This window comes from Phoxinus phoxinus (assembly GCF_949152265.1).
Source record: "Phoxinus phoxinus genome assembly, chromosome: 6".
Taxonomy (NCBI): domain Eukaryota; kingdom Metazoa; phylum Chordata; class Actinopteri; order Cypriniformes; family Leuciscidae; genus Phoxinus; species Phoxinus phoxinus.
The window spans coordinates 9,307,319-9,326,938 of record NC_136881.1 but is presented as its reverse complement, the minus strand read 5'-3'; the positions used below and the strand labels follow the sequence as shown (position 1 = coordinate 9,326,938).

Genomic DNA, 19,620 nt, shown 5'->3' with positions numbered 1-19,620 from the left:
AAATAATAAATAAAATAGTGGACCAGTATCAGAAGATCTTAGTTTGGCTCAGGGAGGAAATGGTAGAGTTCAATGATACACAAGAGTCACGGCTGCGGTGCAATTGTGAATTGTATTACATATAGGACAACAAGTATTTACAATATTTACACGTGCACATATGAAGTATTCAGTTCAAAGTTATTAATGAGCATACAACAATCTCAGAATTCACTCAATCAATAAAAGGTTGCTTGCAGCCGCCGCGGTTCACAACACACAGCCTCGAGACAGACAGAGTCCAAAGGGTCCACGATGGAACAGTTCATAAGATCAGTACCAATATGTAGATGTATGTAGTGTCAAGGTGTGTGAACATATCTCTGAGGGTGTGTGCGCAGGTGTAGCAAAGTTAGCAGCTGCAGCGCCTCCTACCACACCGGTAGATGCATGCACTCCAAAGCATCAGGTTTGGGCCTAGTGGCTCGCCATCAATGCACAGAACCTGGCCTGTACAAAACAGGACCAATTAATACATCACTCTGGTTCCAAGCATCACAACTATAATCACCATAATCATAATATAATAAAGTCATCATATTATCATAATCATAATCTCAGTTCATTTGTTTCAGCATGTACATGATTCAATATAAATACTGCATATAGCAATATAAATAACTTAACAATCAGCAAGAATACTCTTATAAATAGACAATATCGATAAATAGCTTCAAAATACATTTCAGAATCAAAGAGTAGTTGATAACTTCATAATTCAACAATATTAATCATTGTGTTACTCATTTAAATAAGCACAAAATGTGTAAATAAGCACAAAATGTGTATATATAGTCAGACTCAGTATGATTAAAGTACAGCCAGCGCCAGCACCGGCTAACTGAACCATATACACAAACAACACACTTTTAGCACCGTATAACAAACAGTGACAACTCACCAGTTCCCACAGCATTAAGTCACTCAACAGCAGTCATTTGCAAAAGGTAGAGGCAATCTAAAAGGTTGGCATACATAATAGTTAAACCAGCAGTTTAATTAATAAAATGTTTTACAGAACTAAACGCCTACCTGCAGCAGCTCAACACACCAGCTCGCGCACACACATACCAAAACAACAGCGCGCGGCCGTATTTAAAGGAAGTGACGCAACACTCCGTCTCAAGTCTCGCGCTACTTCACGAAGTCTCGCGACAACGCGAACGCAAGAGGGAGCCGCGAATAAGGAGAATAAAGGCAAAAACCATCTGGGTTACACAAGACATGAAATGAAAATCTAATTTAAATTGAGCCATCCGAATATGTAAATGTTAAGACCTTTAGGCTTTTTTGTTTGGTTCCAAGAACAGCCCTGTTTTTTTCCTAACACAAATATTTTATTAATGGTATTTGTGCTTTATATTTGCAAATGACTTATGGCATTTGTGTTAAGGGTTTGCTTACGTTTTAATCAATGTTTCATCGCACTACACTTCAGGCAAGGCAGGCGCTAGAGTTCACATAACGAAGCAGGAGCATGGGCGTCTTGGGCGCGTAGTCTGAAGCGTTCACGCCATGTTGAATTTACCGTGATTACGAGATTGTAACAAAAAATTGGATTTAAAGGATTAGTTCACTTCAGAATTAAAATGTCCAGATAATTTACTCACCCTCACGTCATCCAAGATGTTCATGTCTTTCTTTCTTCAGTCGAAAATAAATGATTTTTCTCCATAGTGGACTTGGGTACAACCAGGCTGGTTTGAAGGTCCAAATTGCAGTTTCAATGCAGCTTCAAAAATGGCTCTACATGATCCCAACCAAGGAATAAGAGTCTTATCTAGCGAAATGATCGCCCATTTTCTAAAATAAATAAACATAGGCTATACTTTTTAACCACAAATACTCGCCTTGCACGAGCTGCCATGCGCCTCGCATTACGTAATCACGTTGAAAGGTGATAGGTATAATTGTAGCCTATTATAACGATCTATATATATAAACAAAGGTCTATGGAATATCACTTATTTAGATAGTTTGAGCTCTTCAGATGGATGAAGGTCACGCAGTTCCTGACCACTTGGAAAAGAACAACAATGTGTCTTTTCAGGTCCTATTTTGTTCACCGTTAATGGAAAGTGCACACTTTCTCTATAGTCCTTTTTTGGGGGGCCTATTCTGTTTTCAGTTAATTTACTGATCTACATTTTAGCAACAAGTAGGATCCCTCTTGAGGGGGACCAAAGAATGTGCTGAACTAAAGTAAGAAATAATGGGCATGAGTCAGCATGGATAGGGGTCACAGGAAGCAAAAATGTACTTGCATCCTGTTCTTGTGGGTGACTACAGTAGGCCATTAGTATTGACCTTTATTCAAAAGCGTCTCATAGAGAGGACAACATTAAAAGGACCTGCCACACAACCTTTCAAGCTGTCATCCAGCAGAAGCGCAAGCAAGCTGAAGAGGACGGTAGTTCAGAAGATTTTACTCGGCGGTGAATTCGCCCTTGACCTTTCAGAGTAGACTATCCAGTTCTAGTCAGTTTGATAGAGAACTAAAAAGAGATGGAGAAAGAGGACAAGACAAAACAGTTTTTTTTGCTTGATGGAATTTACACTGACCTTTTCATCTCCTCATTTGTAATGAATATGACTGAACAAAACACCCAGTAGTACCATTACTTATCGTAGCTTAATTAACTAGAGAACAGTTTATAACAACAACTAAAAGTACTCATGTACTTATTAAAATAAAATATATTATTTCTTTTTATAGTAACGTTTAGCAATGACTCACACCGGTTTTCAGCAGAAAGTCCCACCCAAAACTCGTGCCATTGGTTAAACCATTGTTAATGTGCTTGGGATGCTCATACAAACAGAACAATGTTGGCAAAAGTGTGCCACAATGAGGGAATTTAGAATCTACATATTATGTTTAAAAGTATTTTAACATAAAAAATGAGAACATAGCCTTAGGAATCTGGTAAAGTTATGCATGCTGGTTTTCAGGTTAGTGATTTTCAGTGAAGGTAATATATTTGACTGCTTTATAACTGAAGAGTAAAGAAAATATGACCCCAAAAAGATTTATGTGTTTATCAAAATCTATTCCAGAGAACACTAAATAGAGATAAAACATCAGAAATTGAAATGTCATACTTTTCCCATATAAGATTCCACTGGTTTCAGATTATGTGAAATGTAATTTTCTGTCCCCAATTATTTTTATCATCTCTTACTTTTTCTCAGAGATGTCTGGTTTCAAACAGGAGCCCCTATTTCACATATTCCACTGGACCTAGAAGAGCTGCCAAAATAAGCCTCTTTTCATAAATTCTAAATTTGTTAAATGCTTTTTTTAGCATTAAAGATTCATACTTTCTGTCAAATTTCAGAACTTCATCAGAGCGCTGCTCACATAGCTGTAGTATTGCACTGGCTGGAACAAATCAATTGAGAAACACTGTACCCTTGTGGCCAAAACAAATCAATGCACTGGTTTGGTCATTTCCAACCAGTTCAAAATTCATTAAATTTAGAATTTCACTACATGTACATGTGCCTGTACTGTCCAACAGTGTTTGTACGAACAATGAAATATTACTGAAATTTTCTGAGGGCAACATGGAAATCTAATCATTGAGCAAAGCAATACAAAACAGCAACAATTTAACAACAAATATAAACATGTTTCAGTCAAACAAATTAGAATTATGTTCAAGTACCAAAGTATCTGTACAATTTTATTTTATATTATATTACTCTCATGTCACTTATGCATAAGGTTCTCAGGTTTGTCATATCCAAATAATCTAAAGTCTGCTTCATAAAGATTATAAAGTTTTCTCCTGTCAGATACTGAAATGTTTGCAAACCAGTCTCGCTCCCAGTTTACAGCTGTCCTATTCTCGTTCCCTGGGGGAAAGTGAATCTGATTATCCAGACCAAGAATCCTCAACAAATGTTCTGTATCCTCATCCAGAGTTTCCAGCTTCCCAACAAAATCATAGTCAATTTGACACGGATGGCAGAGTCTGTTCATCTGCTGCCAGTGTTCATTAAATGGATCCTTCTTCTCAGTCTGTGGATCTAACAGGTACTGAATAAAGTGAGTAAAGGACAGTCTGATACCTGCGGCGAAGGCCTCTTGAGCAGAGTCAGGGGGGGATGAAATATTAGCATAACGCTGAAGCATTGTGGAGCCATACTGCATATAGAATTCCTCATTTGGCAAAGCAAATTTGTTCCGGAAAGCAGAAATTAGTCGTACAAAAGGATCCCGTACAAAAAGGAACTTAGAGTAATTCTTTAGTTTGTGATGCATCAAAGGACGTGAGAAACGACCAAAGAGCCTCCAAAACTTGTTAAACGTCAGATGCAGAGTAGCATTGTGGGATAACGCTGATGGTATGTCAAGAGGATCCAGATATGGAGCTCCATTAGGTGCCTTCAGGTTCTGGCTGAGCACAATCATGACTCGTTTCCAGTTGGTACACGCTACCTTCGGTACAAAACAGTAAATAACACCATGATGATCATCCACAACAAGATGGTCCAGGGCATTGTTCGGAATCTGGTCAAATGTCTTATATTTCCCTGAGAAGTTCAAGCTGCTATTGGCTGAGCAAAGTTCTCTTATAATACGTCTACGATGTGCTTGACGCAGTTTGAGGTGTGAGGGAGATGTCTGCATAGTGTGCATTAGGTTGTTTGGACCCAGATCATGTTTTAAGTGAGGTGTGATGATCGTCAGGTTTGATTTGACTGACCTGCTTGAATCTTCACTTGTCCTACGTTCAGAGGACGTCATGCTTGTGGGGACTTCAGGTAATGATGATGATGATGATGCCACGTGCAGATAAAAAGTCCCATCTCTCACGTAATCCCAGTGAACTATTGCGAAGAATATGATGAATACTGTTCCCAGCAGAAGGAAACACTGGAGCTTCCTCTGCATTTTCACTGAAAACAAGTCTGTAACAGATCCCGACTTGAATGCATATCATTATCAGCTCTGGAACGAGTCAAGTTGGGACTTCTGGTGAAAAACATAAACATTTAGGACATTCATGTTGAAGTTTCAATTCAGAATTTCTCCCACAAAAGATGATCCATCACTCACCCATATTTTGTCCTCTTGTGCTATTTCAGAATGTTCCACGTGAAAACTTTAAGAGGGCAGGAATGCTTGAAGTTACATATGTAACTAGGGTGTGACTGTGAACGCAGGAGAGAAACACTTCGCCTTTCAGCCAGAACCAAATCATATGCTTTTTTTCCAGAAGGTTCAGCTAAAATTACCACAACCAATCACAGGAAACCACAGCTCAAAATAAACCAACACGCTTGCAGCGTCAACTGAAATGACAAACAAATATGACCAAAAACAACATTGTCATAAAATACCTTTTACTAGTTATTTCATTTAATTTCAATTACCCGTGTACTAGGTTATAAAAATAGCTGAACCCCTGAGATCGAGTTGCCTTTTGTGGGATTTCAGACGTATTGTTTTTATGTGAAGGAGAAGGGACAGACAATCTACACACAGAGATTGCTCTTGATTGTTACAAATGATTGATTTATTACTTTATATTTGATTAAAAACCCCATTTAATTTCCTTTTTCTTTTATTTACACTTTCATAATTCATGTTTTTATATTCATTCATTCATCTTTCATTTCTTGATGTCATCTTATTTCCATGGATCATCAATGAACCCATGAATGTCATGGATTTACTTTATACCTTGTTCCTTGTCTAGCCCTATCATATATGGCTATATTATCATGGTTGGCTATATTATCAATGCTTTTCAACATCAGACATACCCATTTTCACTGAGCTTGACCAGCCATCAGTATGTGCCAATGTTAATCTTTCATTTAGTTGATATTTCCAAAGTGACTTATGGTAGTTATTACAGGGATGACCTCCACTGGAGAAACAATATAGGCTTTCACACAAATTTTTATATAATGAAATTTTTATTATAAAACAATCAATTAATCACAATTGATAATTTATTTTGTTTTAGCAGCTTACTCAATACAGAGAAAAAATAAGCCATTCTGAATCATGCTTTATTTCCAAGCTTATTTACATTTTTTATTTGTATGATTTTCTCCAAATTTGCTTCATTTATCATTTATCAAAAAATGAGCATGTGTAAACCGTGTAAAATCTCTATTTAATATCTCAAAAAGTGTTTTTTCGAATTATAAGATTTTCAAAACATATCTGAGAATGCTATAATAAAATGAAAATTACATCAATTCGCAACATAGTCTCAGCTGTACATTTTAGTGCAAACAAAAATCACCCTTCTCTTGTTTAAGAACCAGAAACTCAAACATATGACCTTTTTACAGTATGTTTGTTTTTTTGCCGTGCTTCATTCATTCTGTTGACATCGGCCATTCCTTTTTGTCTAGGACTTTCATTAGTGGACTTCTTGTAATTGCCTGGTTGCTGTAGGATATTGCTGGGGTAAGAAACATCTCCTGGGCCTAAAAACATTTTTATTAACTTAGATTGGACTACAAAACAATCACAGCCTGCCCACTTCATTTCACAATTAAAAACAAAGGAAACATGTTGAATAGCAAGAAGAAAAATCTCACCTCGCTGTTGTTTGTAGATTGCCTGTCCTCGTTTGACATTGGAGTGTTTTTGATGGATGGTGCTGGGTGGTGTTCCCCTGATCTCTAACTTCTGAAGCTGCACTTCTCCTAAATTCAAATTGACAAAATATCTAAATTTGTTTCGCACATCTCACGTCTGCGGCACGAGAGCAACAAGCTGATTATGGTACCCATATTAAAAAGCCGGAAAAACGAAATGAAATCACTGCATTTTCTAACAGAGATCCAAACGCTAGCCTGAATCTCAATTTTGCTTGAGTTTGAAAAAACAAGTTGTAGTTCTGTACCTGTAAAGTGAGAGACGTTGTTCTTCATTTTAGCTACTGGGGGTGGTGTCGCAGGGTTTCCAGCACCACCGTTGAGTTGCTGGATCATGTTTAATGCTGGTCGCACAAGGCGGTTGTCGGAGATGCTCTCCAAAGCTGGATATCTGGAAGGGTTTTGTCTTGGTTTTTGTACATGCTGTGATAAAAACAGATCAAATTATGGCACCTCATTTGAGAGTGCCACCTGAAATTTACAGTTTTTGCATCTATTTACATAGAAACCTATTTTCTCAATGTAATTATTAGGTTATCACTTGCCATGCGTACCAATGAAAATAAAAAGCTAAAGCACACTGTAAAAGTGATAGTTTGTCTGACATGATGGAAAGTGTATGTGATATTAGACAAAGAACAAGAAAGAATATAATAAATTAAATAATTTACCTCACAACACAATGATTTACAAACAGCTAATGACTTTATTACTTCATTAGTGAAGTAATAAAAATCATAAAATGGCAAATTTTAAAACTGCACTATTTAAAAATATTTTTTACATACCCCATATAATACTCTACCGTTCAAATTATTAGGGTCAGAAAGATGTCTCTTATACTCACAGAGGCTGCACTTATTTGATCAAAAACACAGTAAAATTGTTATTCTGTTTTAATACATTGCAAAATGTAATTTATTCCTGTGATGGCAAAGCTGGATTTTCAGCATCATTACTCCAGTCTTCAGTGTCACATGATCCTTCAGAAATAATTCTAATATGCTGATTTGGTGCTTAAGAAATATTTCATATTATCATCAATGCTGAAAACCATTGTGCTGCTCCATATTTTTTGTGGAAACCATGATATTTGTTTTCCAAAGTCTCTTTGATAAATAGAAAGCTCAAAAGAACAGCATTGATTTGAAACAGAAATCTTTAGTACCGGTAATTATATAATAAAAGTCTTCATTGCCATTTTTGATCAATTTGATGTGTCCTTGCTGAATAAATGTTTTTTTTTCCAGAATAAAAAATCTTACTGACCCCAAACCTTACATTAGCCTAACCAAAACTCACTGAAACAACAGATGTGCTCATACCCTTTTGCTTGCTTCAAAAGATCTGGACCGCTTCTTGCGCTGTTTTTTCTCAGGCAGCTCCATTCTGCCTTCTGTTCTCTTTGAGTCCTGCTTCGATTGGGAACTGCCTCTATGTCTTGGGGGGTTTCTTTTGACCTCTGCGGACTCATCTGCCAAAGTAGAAACTAAACTGTCCATGCTCACCGAAGACTTGAGTCCTGAGGCCAAATTCACACCAGCCACCCTGGAATTGGACTCATTTACTCGAAGGTGTGAGCGCCGTTTTGCAGCAATGACTGAGATGTTCTTGGTGTCACTGACAATTTCCCTCAGAGTGTCTGGACTCACAGCTTCAGTTGGACATACAGGAGTCGAATTCTTAACAGCACAAGCCTGCTCAAAGACATTCAGCCGCATTACAATCTTCACAAAACTGACGTATGACGCACAAATGCAAAACGTCAACGTATCGCTATCAATCAACATGCTTTGTCATCTAAATCAATTGTAGACTAATTTCAAAATAAAGTACGATTTGGGAATAATATAGTTACATCAAGTTGAGTTCATGTTGACCTGTTTGAGTTAATTTACTGAATATTTTCAGTCTGATAGCCAAAAGTGTATCTGATGTAAAGTTGTTTATTTACACAAATTAAAGGATGTGCCTGACAGTCCAGCCCGATCTCATCCCAAGGCGTCATATACTGACGCTTTGACAAATCGTCTACATCCAACGCACATGGCACCCTTTAGCGTCAATATGAGACGCAGATAGAAATGGGCCAGAAGGCGCCTCCTAGCGCTCTAACCCTAACACTACCCCAGACCTAAACCTAACCATAACTGTGCGTGTCATATTGACGCTAAAGGGTGCCATGTGCATTGGATGTAGACGATTTGTCACAAGTGTCAGTATATGACGCCCTAGGATGAGAATGCGTTGGACAGTCAGGATGGTTCAGTGTCTATGAACGATTCTGTGTGTCTTTCATCACAAGAGTTGGGCTAGAGTGGTAGGTATAGAGGTAGAGGTAGTGTATATTTAAAAATCAAAAGAGACTGTTGAAACTGACTGAAAAGGGACAATAAAAGGAGAAAGAAAGGAAGAGATCAAATAGAACAAAAAAAACGAGTGTTGCTTACTGCTCTGGGGTTTGTGGCGAAAGTGTGAAGGTTGAGAATTTGGTCCACGCTTGCATCATTTAATTCACCAAAGTATAGTGAGTAAAGCTCTTGTAACTCTTCAGGTACACAAAGTCCTTGATCTGTGGAGAGAATTAAGAAATACATTATTTATATTTGAAATTTCCTAATGTTTATTTAACAAATGTCTTTTTAAAGATACCTGCCCATTTCAATGACCCACACCTTCAATCAGAGCCTTTTGCTGGTGTATGATGTCATCACAGAGTGTCCGCTGCTGCTCGTGGCGCTGAATGATGAAGTCTTTTGTTCGAAGAACGTTTTCTTTACAGAGAACAGCTGACTGGATTTCAGTTTTTTCAAGCTCCAGCTCATGGACTTTACAAAGCAGTGTCAGGATGTCTCTCTGCTCACTGTTACTTATGCGTTTAGGGAGCAACTCCTCAATCTTTGATGACTTCAGTTTCATGTTCAATAATTTTTCCTCCAGTTCACGCTAAAAAAAAGAGAGGAAAGTATTAGGGAAATGAATTTTGGCAAACAAAATGCCTCCTAATTATGCTTAGGTCATAACACAGCATGTATAAACATTAAAAAGGATTACATTGCTATCACTGCTTTACATGTCAGATGTCCATATGCTTTTATGACTCATTCAAAATGATTATTAATTAAACTTGCTTACTTTCTGCTCCATTGTTTTTCTCTGTTCAGCCAGTAGGGGGCCGATCTCCTCTCGAGCTGCTGTAACATACTGTGGCTCCTCTGGCCCACTCTCTTGCTCTTCCTCATTACCTCTGTCTCTTTTCTCTTCAGTTACCTCTCTCACTCGCCGGGCACGTGCTCGATCACGCTCCCAACTACCAGATGAAGAAAAGAGAAAGAGGGTAGATGTGAGTTGAAAATAATAAGAGTAAGATGCAATACTACATAATGTAATCAGGAATATTTTTGACTACTTAAAATAAAAAAAGAAACATTTAACTATCAAAACATTTATCAAACGTCCTGGGAATTTTCAAGTGGATTTTGGTATAATGTGTGATGGTGTAGATTTTTAACTATGTGTGAGATGGCAATGATGTAAGGTCGTAATGACATGTTTGGAGGATAAGCCCAAAATGTCAAATTTACCATTGCAACACTCTTAAAAATATGGGGAAGTAATTAAAGAGATACAATAACATTTTAAAGTGTATTTTAAGTGCATTTTAAAATTATTGTTAAACTGTAATTCAACTTTACAATTAAACTTCAAATTAATATTAAACCCTAATCAATGTTGTTTTAGTATCTTTGAGATACCATTATAGTTTTAATTCATATTTTTAATATATTTATGTATTTTTATATTTATCAAAAATATATGTTTTTGTAATTGTGTGTTTGTCATTATTATTATTTATTTGTTTTATGTCTGTACAGTTTCTATTTATTTATATTTCAGTTATTTTAGTACATCAAGTTAAACTTAACGAAAAGGAGAAGTTGTTCATATTTTATTTCAGTTAAAGTCGGCATGAAACGGAAGTTGCAATCATCCTTTTTTCCCTAGGTGACTTATAAATTACTTTTCGAACAAGAAAAAATGTAGGGTGGGACTTGATGAACAGGAATTAATTGGGTTGTAGTGGTTTACTATTGCTGTGATGTCATGTGAGTGACAGGTTGTAAACACGTCATCAGAGAAGAGAAGAGATGTTGCTGCAAGAGGGAGGCGAAGCTATTTTGATTAAAGATTATGAGGAGATATGAATTTTAAAAAAGAAGATGTGCACAGATAAATAATTTACAATAAAAACGGCAATATTCCATAAAAAAATAAGAATCGTCAATTTTGATTTCAAGGTGACTACCGTTTAATAATTGTTTTAGTTTTTGGTAACTATAATAACCCTGCCCCTAATTGAAAACATACTGATCAGTGTAACACTGTTTATATGTGGAAGTCTGTGTTTACTCTGAGATGGTGAACAGATGTCTGGATGTGTCTATGTGGAGTTCCATGTTGCAGTTCTCCAGCTCCATCAAGCTGCGTCTGATCTCCATCTGCTCCCTGAAGGCAGACAAGAGCTGCTCCTGCAGTAAAGCCATCTCACCATGACTGTACTCTTGCACCTCAGCTAAGAATTCAGAGAAATCAGTTGGCAATCATAAAAATGACCCTTTTACAGCTATTTCAAGAAAGAATGTCCTTATTGATGAAACTAACATGGCAAGATCTCATATTACAGCTACTGTACCCAAATACAAACACAAAATTGAACACACCTTTAATGTCACAGATGCCTGCTTTCTCTCCTTTTTGTTGCTCTTGACTCTGTTGGTCAATCTTTGCACGAAGTCGGTCAATTTCACTCCGCAGATCAGAAATAATACTGGTGTATTGGGCAAGGTGATATGAAACATTCATCAAATTACGCTTCACCTAGAAGAGTTTAAACAATTGGGCAATCAGACAATGAACAATAAGAGATCATTAACATCCATAATATTTATGGAGGTAGGTGTTTGTGTGAACTGGCCAACGCTTTTACTAATCCGAACACACTCAAAAGAAAAACGTCAATCCATTAAAGGGGAAACACACCGCAGGCAACTAACATTCTTAAAGGGGTGATGAACTGAGAAATCACGCATTACATGAAACTCATTATAATATGAAAAAATGTTATCCAATCATAGCAGTGGGCGTTTACTTCCAAGTCTTCAATGCGGCACGCCCATAAAAACTGAGCGTTTCAGGAGCTAGGCTCAAAACCAGGGAAGAAAATAGCATAATACTTATTCATTTTAATGTTTTTGAATGTCATTCAAAACGTCATAAGTAGACCTCAGACAACAATATAATTTTTTTTAATATATATTAAATGCAGACTTGGTAAGAGACATTATTCAAAAACATTTTTAAAAATCTCTGCGACCCAGAATGGAAGTGTCCTGTAAATTTCTTAATCAAACTTAACCTAAACTTAACTCTTTCCCTGCCATTGACGGAAATTTCCGTCATTTGTGTGACAACGCAAAGAAACAGAAACAAGAGATATAATATGTAAGCAGATGCATTTGTAAAATAACTCAATCATCAACAATAAACAGCATATAAATCAAAACTGCTTAATGTTACTGAAAGAAATGTCGACCCAGGGCGAGGTATAGGACTGTGCATGCTTTGAAGGTGTTTATGGACTCGATCCACTCCATGTTTTATGATCTAATCAACATCTATGTTTTGATCATAGTTCTGAATCCGATCAAGACGTAGTGTTTGACAAAAAAAGCGATTTTCTCCGCTTTTTACTTATATTCAAGTGTTCATAAAAAAAGAATGCATGAAGCTAGAATAAAGTGGAGCAGAGCAAACTGTTCTTTCTTTTGATATATTGCATGTTCAGATATTTTAAAATATTACAATAATTCATACAATAAAATATTCTGGGGGCCATGAAACTTTTGTGAAAATGATCAAAAATGCTGGCGGGGAAAGAGTTAATACATTTTAATACTTAATTCTCTTTGTGTAATATTTATTCAATGGTTATTTTTAAATATTAACATCAACAGTTTTAAGTTGTGATTGATGCAGACTTTCTAAACAAATACTATTAAGTGTGTTTACCTTGTTTCGTATATTTTTGGCTTTGTCGGCATAAACCAGTGTATTTCTGGACTCCTCAAAGTAGGAGCTGGCAGGACTAATATGGGTAATCATGACTGTGCGACTGTTTCCTCCCAAAGCATCCTGAAATCCACATCACAATTTGCAACTGTGACAACTGTGCAAACCAAGACTTTCAATGATTAAGGCATTTGTGAACATTGTGGGATACAGTATTCCATGCAGTGTGCTCTGGTTGTACACTTTGGTAAATATAGTAGTTCATCTGGATTTTCAATGCAGAAATACAGAAATCGTATGATATATTATTTATATTTCTGTCTTGACAACTGTGTTTGTGTTTGTTGAGTTAGGACATATCAGTCTACGTCATCTAGAGTTTCATGACATAACTTTGTGTATATATATATATATATATATATATATATCAATTATATTTATACATGTATAAATATATAATGCTATATAAAAAATACTATAGCCTGTTTTTTACAGTAGGCAATACAAAGTCTATTTGAACGAGGAAGATTAATTACACCTGTTGTAGCCTGGCTGGTTTTGCTCACCTTAAGAAGTCGAGTGAGTTTGCTGTCTCTGTAGTTGACAAACTGAGCACCTTTCCCACCCTTCTCACTCAAGGCATTGATGCAGTTGGCCAGTGCTAACAGGGAACGGTTTATATGTGCTCCTTCTTTCATTCTCTTTCCTCTGTTTTGAGTCTGAGAGGAGAGAATATGTGACAAATGACCGTCTGTTGGTGTTCTTAGACAAATAAATTGTCTAAGAATGTTTGAATTTAAGGAAGGATGTTTGTGATGTTTTGGCTGCCTTATGAAATGTGACATGCTCAAATTCTTTAATCAGTCTCACATTATTTGCATATGAATAATGAAGGATAGAATAACTTAAATATTTATTTTGATGAAAGATGAGAGAGGCACTGGACTATAAAATCTGGCATCCATGAGGAATTTAAAAGCGTGCGTTTCCACTTCAGCAGATCTACACCCACAGCATGTACCTGTGATGCTCGCTCAGTTCCTGCCAAGTCTACCATGAATAGCTTTCCCACCCTGACCTCCTCATTGATATCCTTTACGCGACTCTTTTGCTTGACTGCCACCTGTGGAGTAGACAAAGCAGGAGCCGCACACTCAAACTACAGTGCCAATTTAAGGTAATGCACATGGTTATTGTGTGTGTGTGTGTGTGTGTGTGTGTGTGTGTGTGTGTGTGTGTGTGTGTGTGTGTGTGTGTGTGTGTGTGTGTGTGTCTCTGTTTTAGGCTTGCCTGAAGTATAGCATGAGAGCGAGATGAAGTCTTATTAGCAGCTGTCGACTCCTGGGTCCTCAGTTTATTCCCTTTGGTCAAAAGAGCCATTATCTAAAATCACAAGCAAACACCAGGTTCAGAAGGACATCATCCTTTACTGGAGACACTATAAGGAGTAGACAGGTCAATCATGGGAAATTAATAATAATAATTCATTACATTTATATAGCACTTTTCTCTGCACTCAAAGCGCTTTACATGGAAGGGGGGGATCTCCTTAACCACCACCAATGTGCAGCATCCACTTGGACACCCACCACACACCAGCTTATTGGTGGAGAGAAGACAGAGTGATGAAGCCAAAATCAGTATATATGGGGATGATTAGGAGGCCATGATGATGGATAGAGGCCAATGGGCAAATCTTTTTTCCTACTCTTTTTTTCTAAGGACATCCTGGGATTTTTAATGACCACAGAGTGTCATGACCTTGGTTTAACGTCTCATTGGGGCCTTAGGACCCACACAGATCACAGGGTGAGCGCCTCACTAACACCTTTTCCAGTAGCAACCTAGTTTTCCCAGGAGGTCTCCCATCCAAGTACTGACCAGGCTCAAGCCTGCTTAGCTTCAGTGGGAAACCGGGCTACAGGGAGATATGGCTGCTGGCACTTTCAGGATGACACTTACAATAAAATGCTCACTTTATCTAAACCAACATAACTTCTAATAACTAGACTTACACTCATTTTCAAACGTTTTGTGTTGGAAAGATTTTTTAATGTTTGTGAAAAGTGTCTTGTGCTCACCAAATCTGCATTCATTTGATAAAAAAAAAAAAAAAAAGTTAAAATTGTCTTTTTGTGAACTATTACTACAATTTAAAATACAATTCTGTGATTGTATAGCTGCATTTTCAGTATCATTACTTCTTCAGTGTCACATGATCCTTCAGAAATCATTCTAATAGGCTATTTGGTTCTCAGGAAACATTTATTATTATTATTATTATTATTATAATGTTTAATATTTTTTTTGTGGAAACTGTGGAAACCTTTCCCCCAGAATTCTGTCATGAATAAAAGGTTAAAAGAATAACATTTGTTTGAAATAGAAATCTTTTTTCATAACATTATAAATGCCTCTACTGTCACTTTGGAACAATTTAATGCAGACTTGCTGAATAAAAGTATTCATTTATGAAAGAAAATTATAATAAAATCTTACAGACTTCAAACTTTTGAATGGTAGTGTATTTAAAAAAAAAAAAAAGTACCTCTTTAGCATTACATGTAGAGAATTCAGTGATGCCTGCAATTCGTATTTCCCCTTTAGCGTCCTCACGCAGCTCAAGGTATCCAGAAGATGGATTCAGCAGATCTCTGATCATCTCATTATAAATCTGCAAAGAAGTTCATTAATATTTAGTGCATTCAGGACACATTGCATTTGTATAAAGTCCTAAAGGGACAGTACCAAAATTGATGTAATATCATCAAATCAATAAGACTGACCTCTATATATGACATATAAACACTGCAATTCAAGTCCTCTGTGCTGTCTTCAATGGCCGTAAAGAGATCATTGAGTGTTCGGATGTAAATGCCAGGCTCAGAATCTAAGCCTAACATAGTGTATGTCTTTCCAGCTCCTATGAAATCAATAGATTGTTAGAGGAAGTTTGCAGGATATAAGAATATATTAGAATGTAAAGTATGTGCTTTTTTTAAATCCAAATACTAAAAAGAAAAATTCACATCTACATTACCTGTGGGTCCATATGCAAAGACGGTGGCATTATAACCAGCAATCACACCATCAATAAGATTTTTTGTTGTTGCCACATAAACATCCTCCTGAAGTAAAGAAAATAGTAATATTGAGGTCTGGAACTGTGATCATGCTGCATATTTCAAAACCTTAAATTACCTAAACACAAAAACTCATTTGAAAACCGATTACTTTTTTTCAAGAACGGCACCTTAAAATCTTACTGAACATGTAGGACGAGGATCAAGTATCCACGACCAACAAAAAGAGTCAATATTTTGTGTGGAAGAGCATCACTACTACACACCTGGGTTGCAGTATAATCAAATGCCACATCAAACATGTATGTTTTTTCACGTGAGCGGTTGGCCCTCAGGACATTGTCAGCATCCTCACAGGGGTCCATCAACACCACCATCTGAAGAAAGTTATTAGACATGAGAATGAACTCTTGGATCAATTCGGCAATGTTTAAATATTAACTCACTGCAAAATAAATGACCTGAAATATGTTGAGACTGATGTCCACATCTCTGTGACATACTGTACACTACCATTCTAAAGCTTGGGAAGATATTTTTTAAATGTTTTTGAAAGAAGACTCTTATGCTCACCAATTCTGCATAAAGAATTGTGAAATTGTATTACAAATTAAAATAACTGTTTTGCAACAATTTTTGATTTTTCAACATTTATTATCAATGCTAAAAACAGTTGTGCTGCTTAATATTTTTGTGGAAAGAGGATGCTTTGATTAATACAGTTCAAAAGAACAGCATTTAATTAAACAATTTTTTTGTAGTAATGTAAGAGTTTTTACTGTCACTTTTGATCAATTTAATGCTTCCTTGCAGTATAAAAGTATTATTATTCTTTTAAAAAAATTACTGACCCCAAACTTTTGCATGGTACAGTAGTGTACATGGCAAGAAAATTCTTTCATGTTGAGCTGTTGGAACTGGGTTCTAATTCAATGGATGCTGTGTTTCCGTCTTCCTTCCCTTAAAGGATTAGTTCACTTTTAAAATGAAAATTCTGTCATCATATACTCACCCTTAAGTTGTTTCAAACCTGTATGAATTTATTTCCTCTGCTGAACACAAAGGAAGATATTTAGAAGAATGTCAGTAACCAGACAGTTTTTGGTTCCCATTGACTTCCATAGTATATTTTTTTCCTACTATGGAAGTCAATGGGAACCAAAAACTGTTTGGTCCCCAACATTCTTCTAAATATCTTCCTTTGTGTTCAGCAGAGGAAATAAATTCATACAGGTTTGAAACAACTTAAGGGTGAGTATATGATGACAGAATTTTCATTTTAAAAGTGAACTAATCCTTTAACAAAGCCTTTTTTCCACTGTCAGGCAAACCGATCTCATTGCTTAACCGTTCCCGTGCAAATCCAGCCCAGCTGGTATGGATATGGTTTCAATTTACACTTCGAGGCTGATAACAGAGCTCTTTGGAATGTAATACAAATGTGCAGTTGTTGCCAACCGTGCGGAGAATTCCAGGCCGAGAACGGTTTGTGATTGCGCTTTGCCAAACCAATCTCAAGTGGAAATATAACTGGAACCATTCCTTGCCATTCTTAGAAGCGTTCTTCCTAACGGCTAATTTAATTAATAATTAAATACATCTAAACATAAGGTGCACTGCTAAAATAATATAATAATAAATAATTATTAAGATTGATGTGGAAAAATTATATAAAATGAGATTGAGAATATTGACTTGCCTAATAATCATGCACACAAAGACATGTCTGCTGCATGTTTCTTTGCCTTTAAGAATCCTAAGACATCAAGCATAAGCAAAGAAGACAGTAAACCTTATGTACTGACTGTAAACAGGATTTACTGCAGTGCAGATGAAAGGGAGGATTAGCTAGGTCTTTAGACCATCATTCATCATGACAGATTCAGCAACAGACTCCTAATCAAGAGTTGTGAATATTATGCATATGTTTTCAAAATGTATACAAAACATATATGGGGAGACAGTGGCTAGTTGTAACAAGGCTATGTATTAGGTTTACAGTCAAAAGTCACTTGATTATACAATTTCAGACAGGAATTGGTAATGCCGGACATGTGTCTCAGGTGGTCCTTCGTGTTGTTGTTTTTTGCCTACCTGGTTGTCAATCTTGTGCGCCACTGTGGTTGCACCCTCCTCAATCTCTGCATCGTTCAGAGGCCGGATGCGCAGAGCAACCTTGAATCAGTGCACATAATTTATTTAAAAACGTATCTTTAAATAAATCTGCCTTCATCCTATTAGCTGCAAAAGACGTTAACAATGTAGGCTATGTTCATATCATTAAAAAAAAAGTTAATTAGTTTAAAATTCATATTTGAATCTACATGAACTGTTCTGATCTGATAAGGGCTATAGGAGAATGGGGCTAGTTGTCACATAGGGAAGTGTTCACTGTAGTGTTATACTACCTTGTGTTACTATATGGTCTTGACACACTAGTCACTACACTATAAATTGTGACAAGGGTCAACTGTAGGCTATAATAAACATATATTTTTTAACTAAAGGTCGAAATTTGTTCTCAGGGTATGTCAGGTCAGTGCAAGTTGTCACATGTGGTGTATAAATATTATAATTTATCACAACCTCTGATAGCCAAAAAAAACAACTCACCAAGGCTGCCTTTAGCCTATTTGATAAAAAAGGTCAAATCAGTAATATTGTGAAAATATTATTACAATTTAAAATAAAAAATTGTATTAAAATATTAATTTAAATGTAATTTATTCCTGTGATGGCCAAGCTGAATTTTCAGCATAATTACTCCAGTCTTCAATATCATATGATTCTTCAGAAATCATGCTGATTTGCAGCTCAAGAAACATTTATTTTTATTATCAATGTTGAAAACAGTCGCGCAGCATAACATTTCTGTAGAAACCTAACGTTAATAGTTTTTAAAAGGATTGTCTGAATGGAAAGTTCAAAAGAACATTTATCTGAAACAGAAATATTTTGTAACATTATAAATGTATTTACTGTCACATTTGATCAATTGAATGTGTCATTGTTGAACAAAAGTATTTATTTATTAAAAAAAAAAAATCTTACTGACCACACTTTTGAAAGGTATAGGATGCCTAACTTAATAATGCATGTTGCGTCTTACTTGAGGTTTTCATGAATTATTTTGCATTTTATAATTGTTTATAACCAAATTGAGAAAGATGTCCATTTCTGGTTTCCTAAATAGGCCAATAACAACTAGCCTCCATTTGACAACTTACTCTTACCTTTTTGTATGATCTTTTTACAATGACTTTTTTTGTAGCGACTTTAAGACTGACTATCAAAACATTCAACTACACTGAGAATATTCACTAAAAATTGATAACTGTAGTCTCCACATAGTGCCATACTAACGAATGTTATTATAAGTGTTATCACAACAAGAGACACATTATGTTCACTTGATGATTCTCTCCAGTCCCGCAGGGAGACACATTATCATGCATCTCTATGAGTAGCCTACATTTTCTACAGTAGGACATTCGTGACAGGTGCAAGTGACAGGTGTTCAACCTTACTGTTGAATGAACTGTGGTGCTTTAATAAAAGATCGACAGCCTACCGTGAGCTGATGGTCCTTCCACTCTCCTGGCAAATCCTTCATCTTTATATTCCCAATTTACTCCAGTCTTGTGCTGTATCAAAGCCTGTTTTTTTGTGTGTTTTTTTTACAGACAATATGAAAATACACCTCAGCTAGTGCTACGCTAGTGTTTTACTGCGGGTTAGTTAATCTTCTAATCTCATTCTGAGACAGGACTTGTGCTGCTGGCCCCTGCGGAGGTCCTGGATT

The 19,620-nt window shown here is 36.3% G+C and overlaps 2 protein-coding genes across 2 annotated transcripts; both read right to left on the bottom strand.

Annotated features, from left to right (window-relative positions):
• Positions 1–2,897: 2,897 nt before the first annotated feature.
• On the bottom strand, positions 2,898–5,344 carry LOC307000504 (carbohydrate sulfotransferase 12). Its single transcript, XM_079616138.1, has 2 exons — positions 5,105–5,344; positions 2,898–5,020 (listed from the first exon to the last, which is right to left on the bottom strand). Exon 2 carries the CDS (start codon positions 4,937–4,939, stop codon positions 3,752–3,754), a length of 1,188 nt encoding a protein of 395 aa, XP_079472264.1. The 5' UTR covers positions 4,940–5,020; positions 5,105–5,344; the 3' UTR covers positions 2,898–3,751.
• Positions 5,345–5,956: 612 nt separating this feature from the next.
• Positions 5,957–19,570, bottom strand: LOC307000395 (kinesin-like protein KIF19). Its single transcript, XM_079615956.1, has 19 exons — positions 19,390–19,570; positions 17,913–17,993; positions 16,085–16,195; positions 15,776–15,863; positions 15,522–15,658; positions 15,284–15,409; positions 14,026–14,118; positions 13,757–13,858; positions 13,302–13,454; positions 12,736–12,858; positions 11,388–11,544; positions 11,077–11,239; positions 9,802–9,976; positions 9,342–9,612; positions 9,117–9,238; positions 7,992–8,363; positions 6,915–7,089; positions 6,607–6,714; positions 5,957–6,492 (listed from the first exon to the last, which is right to left on the bottom strand). The coding sequence occupies exons 1-19, from the start codon at positions 19,429–19,431 to the stop codon at positions 6,332–6,334; spliced, it is 2,760 nt and encodes a 919-aa protein (XP_079472082.1). The 5' UTR covers positions 19,432–19,570; the 3' UTR covers positions 5,957–6,331.
• Between the last annotated feature and the right edge of the window lie 50 nt (positions 19,571–19,620).

Coding starts and splice junctions, on each gene's coding strand:
- LOC307000395 (XM_079615956.1), bottom strand. CDS start 19,431: ATGAAGGATTTGCCAGGAGAGTGGAAGGACCATCAGCTCACG. Junction 15,410..15,521: donor TTTATATGTCATATATAGAG/GTCAGTCTTATT, acceptor ACTTCTTTGCAG/ATTTATAATGAGATGATCAG. Junction 7,090..7,991: donor CTTTTGAAGCAAGCAAAAGG/GTATGAGCACAT, acceptor TTTTTATCACAG/CATGTACAAAAACCAAGACA.
- LOC307000504 (XM_079616138.1), bottom strand. CDS start 4,939: ATGCAGAGGAAGCTCCAGTGTTTCCTTCTGCTGGGAACAGTATTCATC.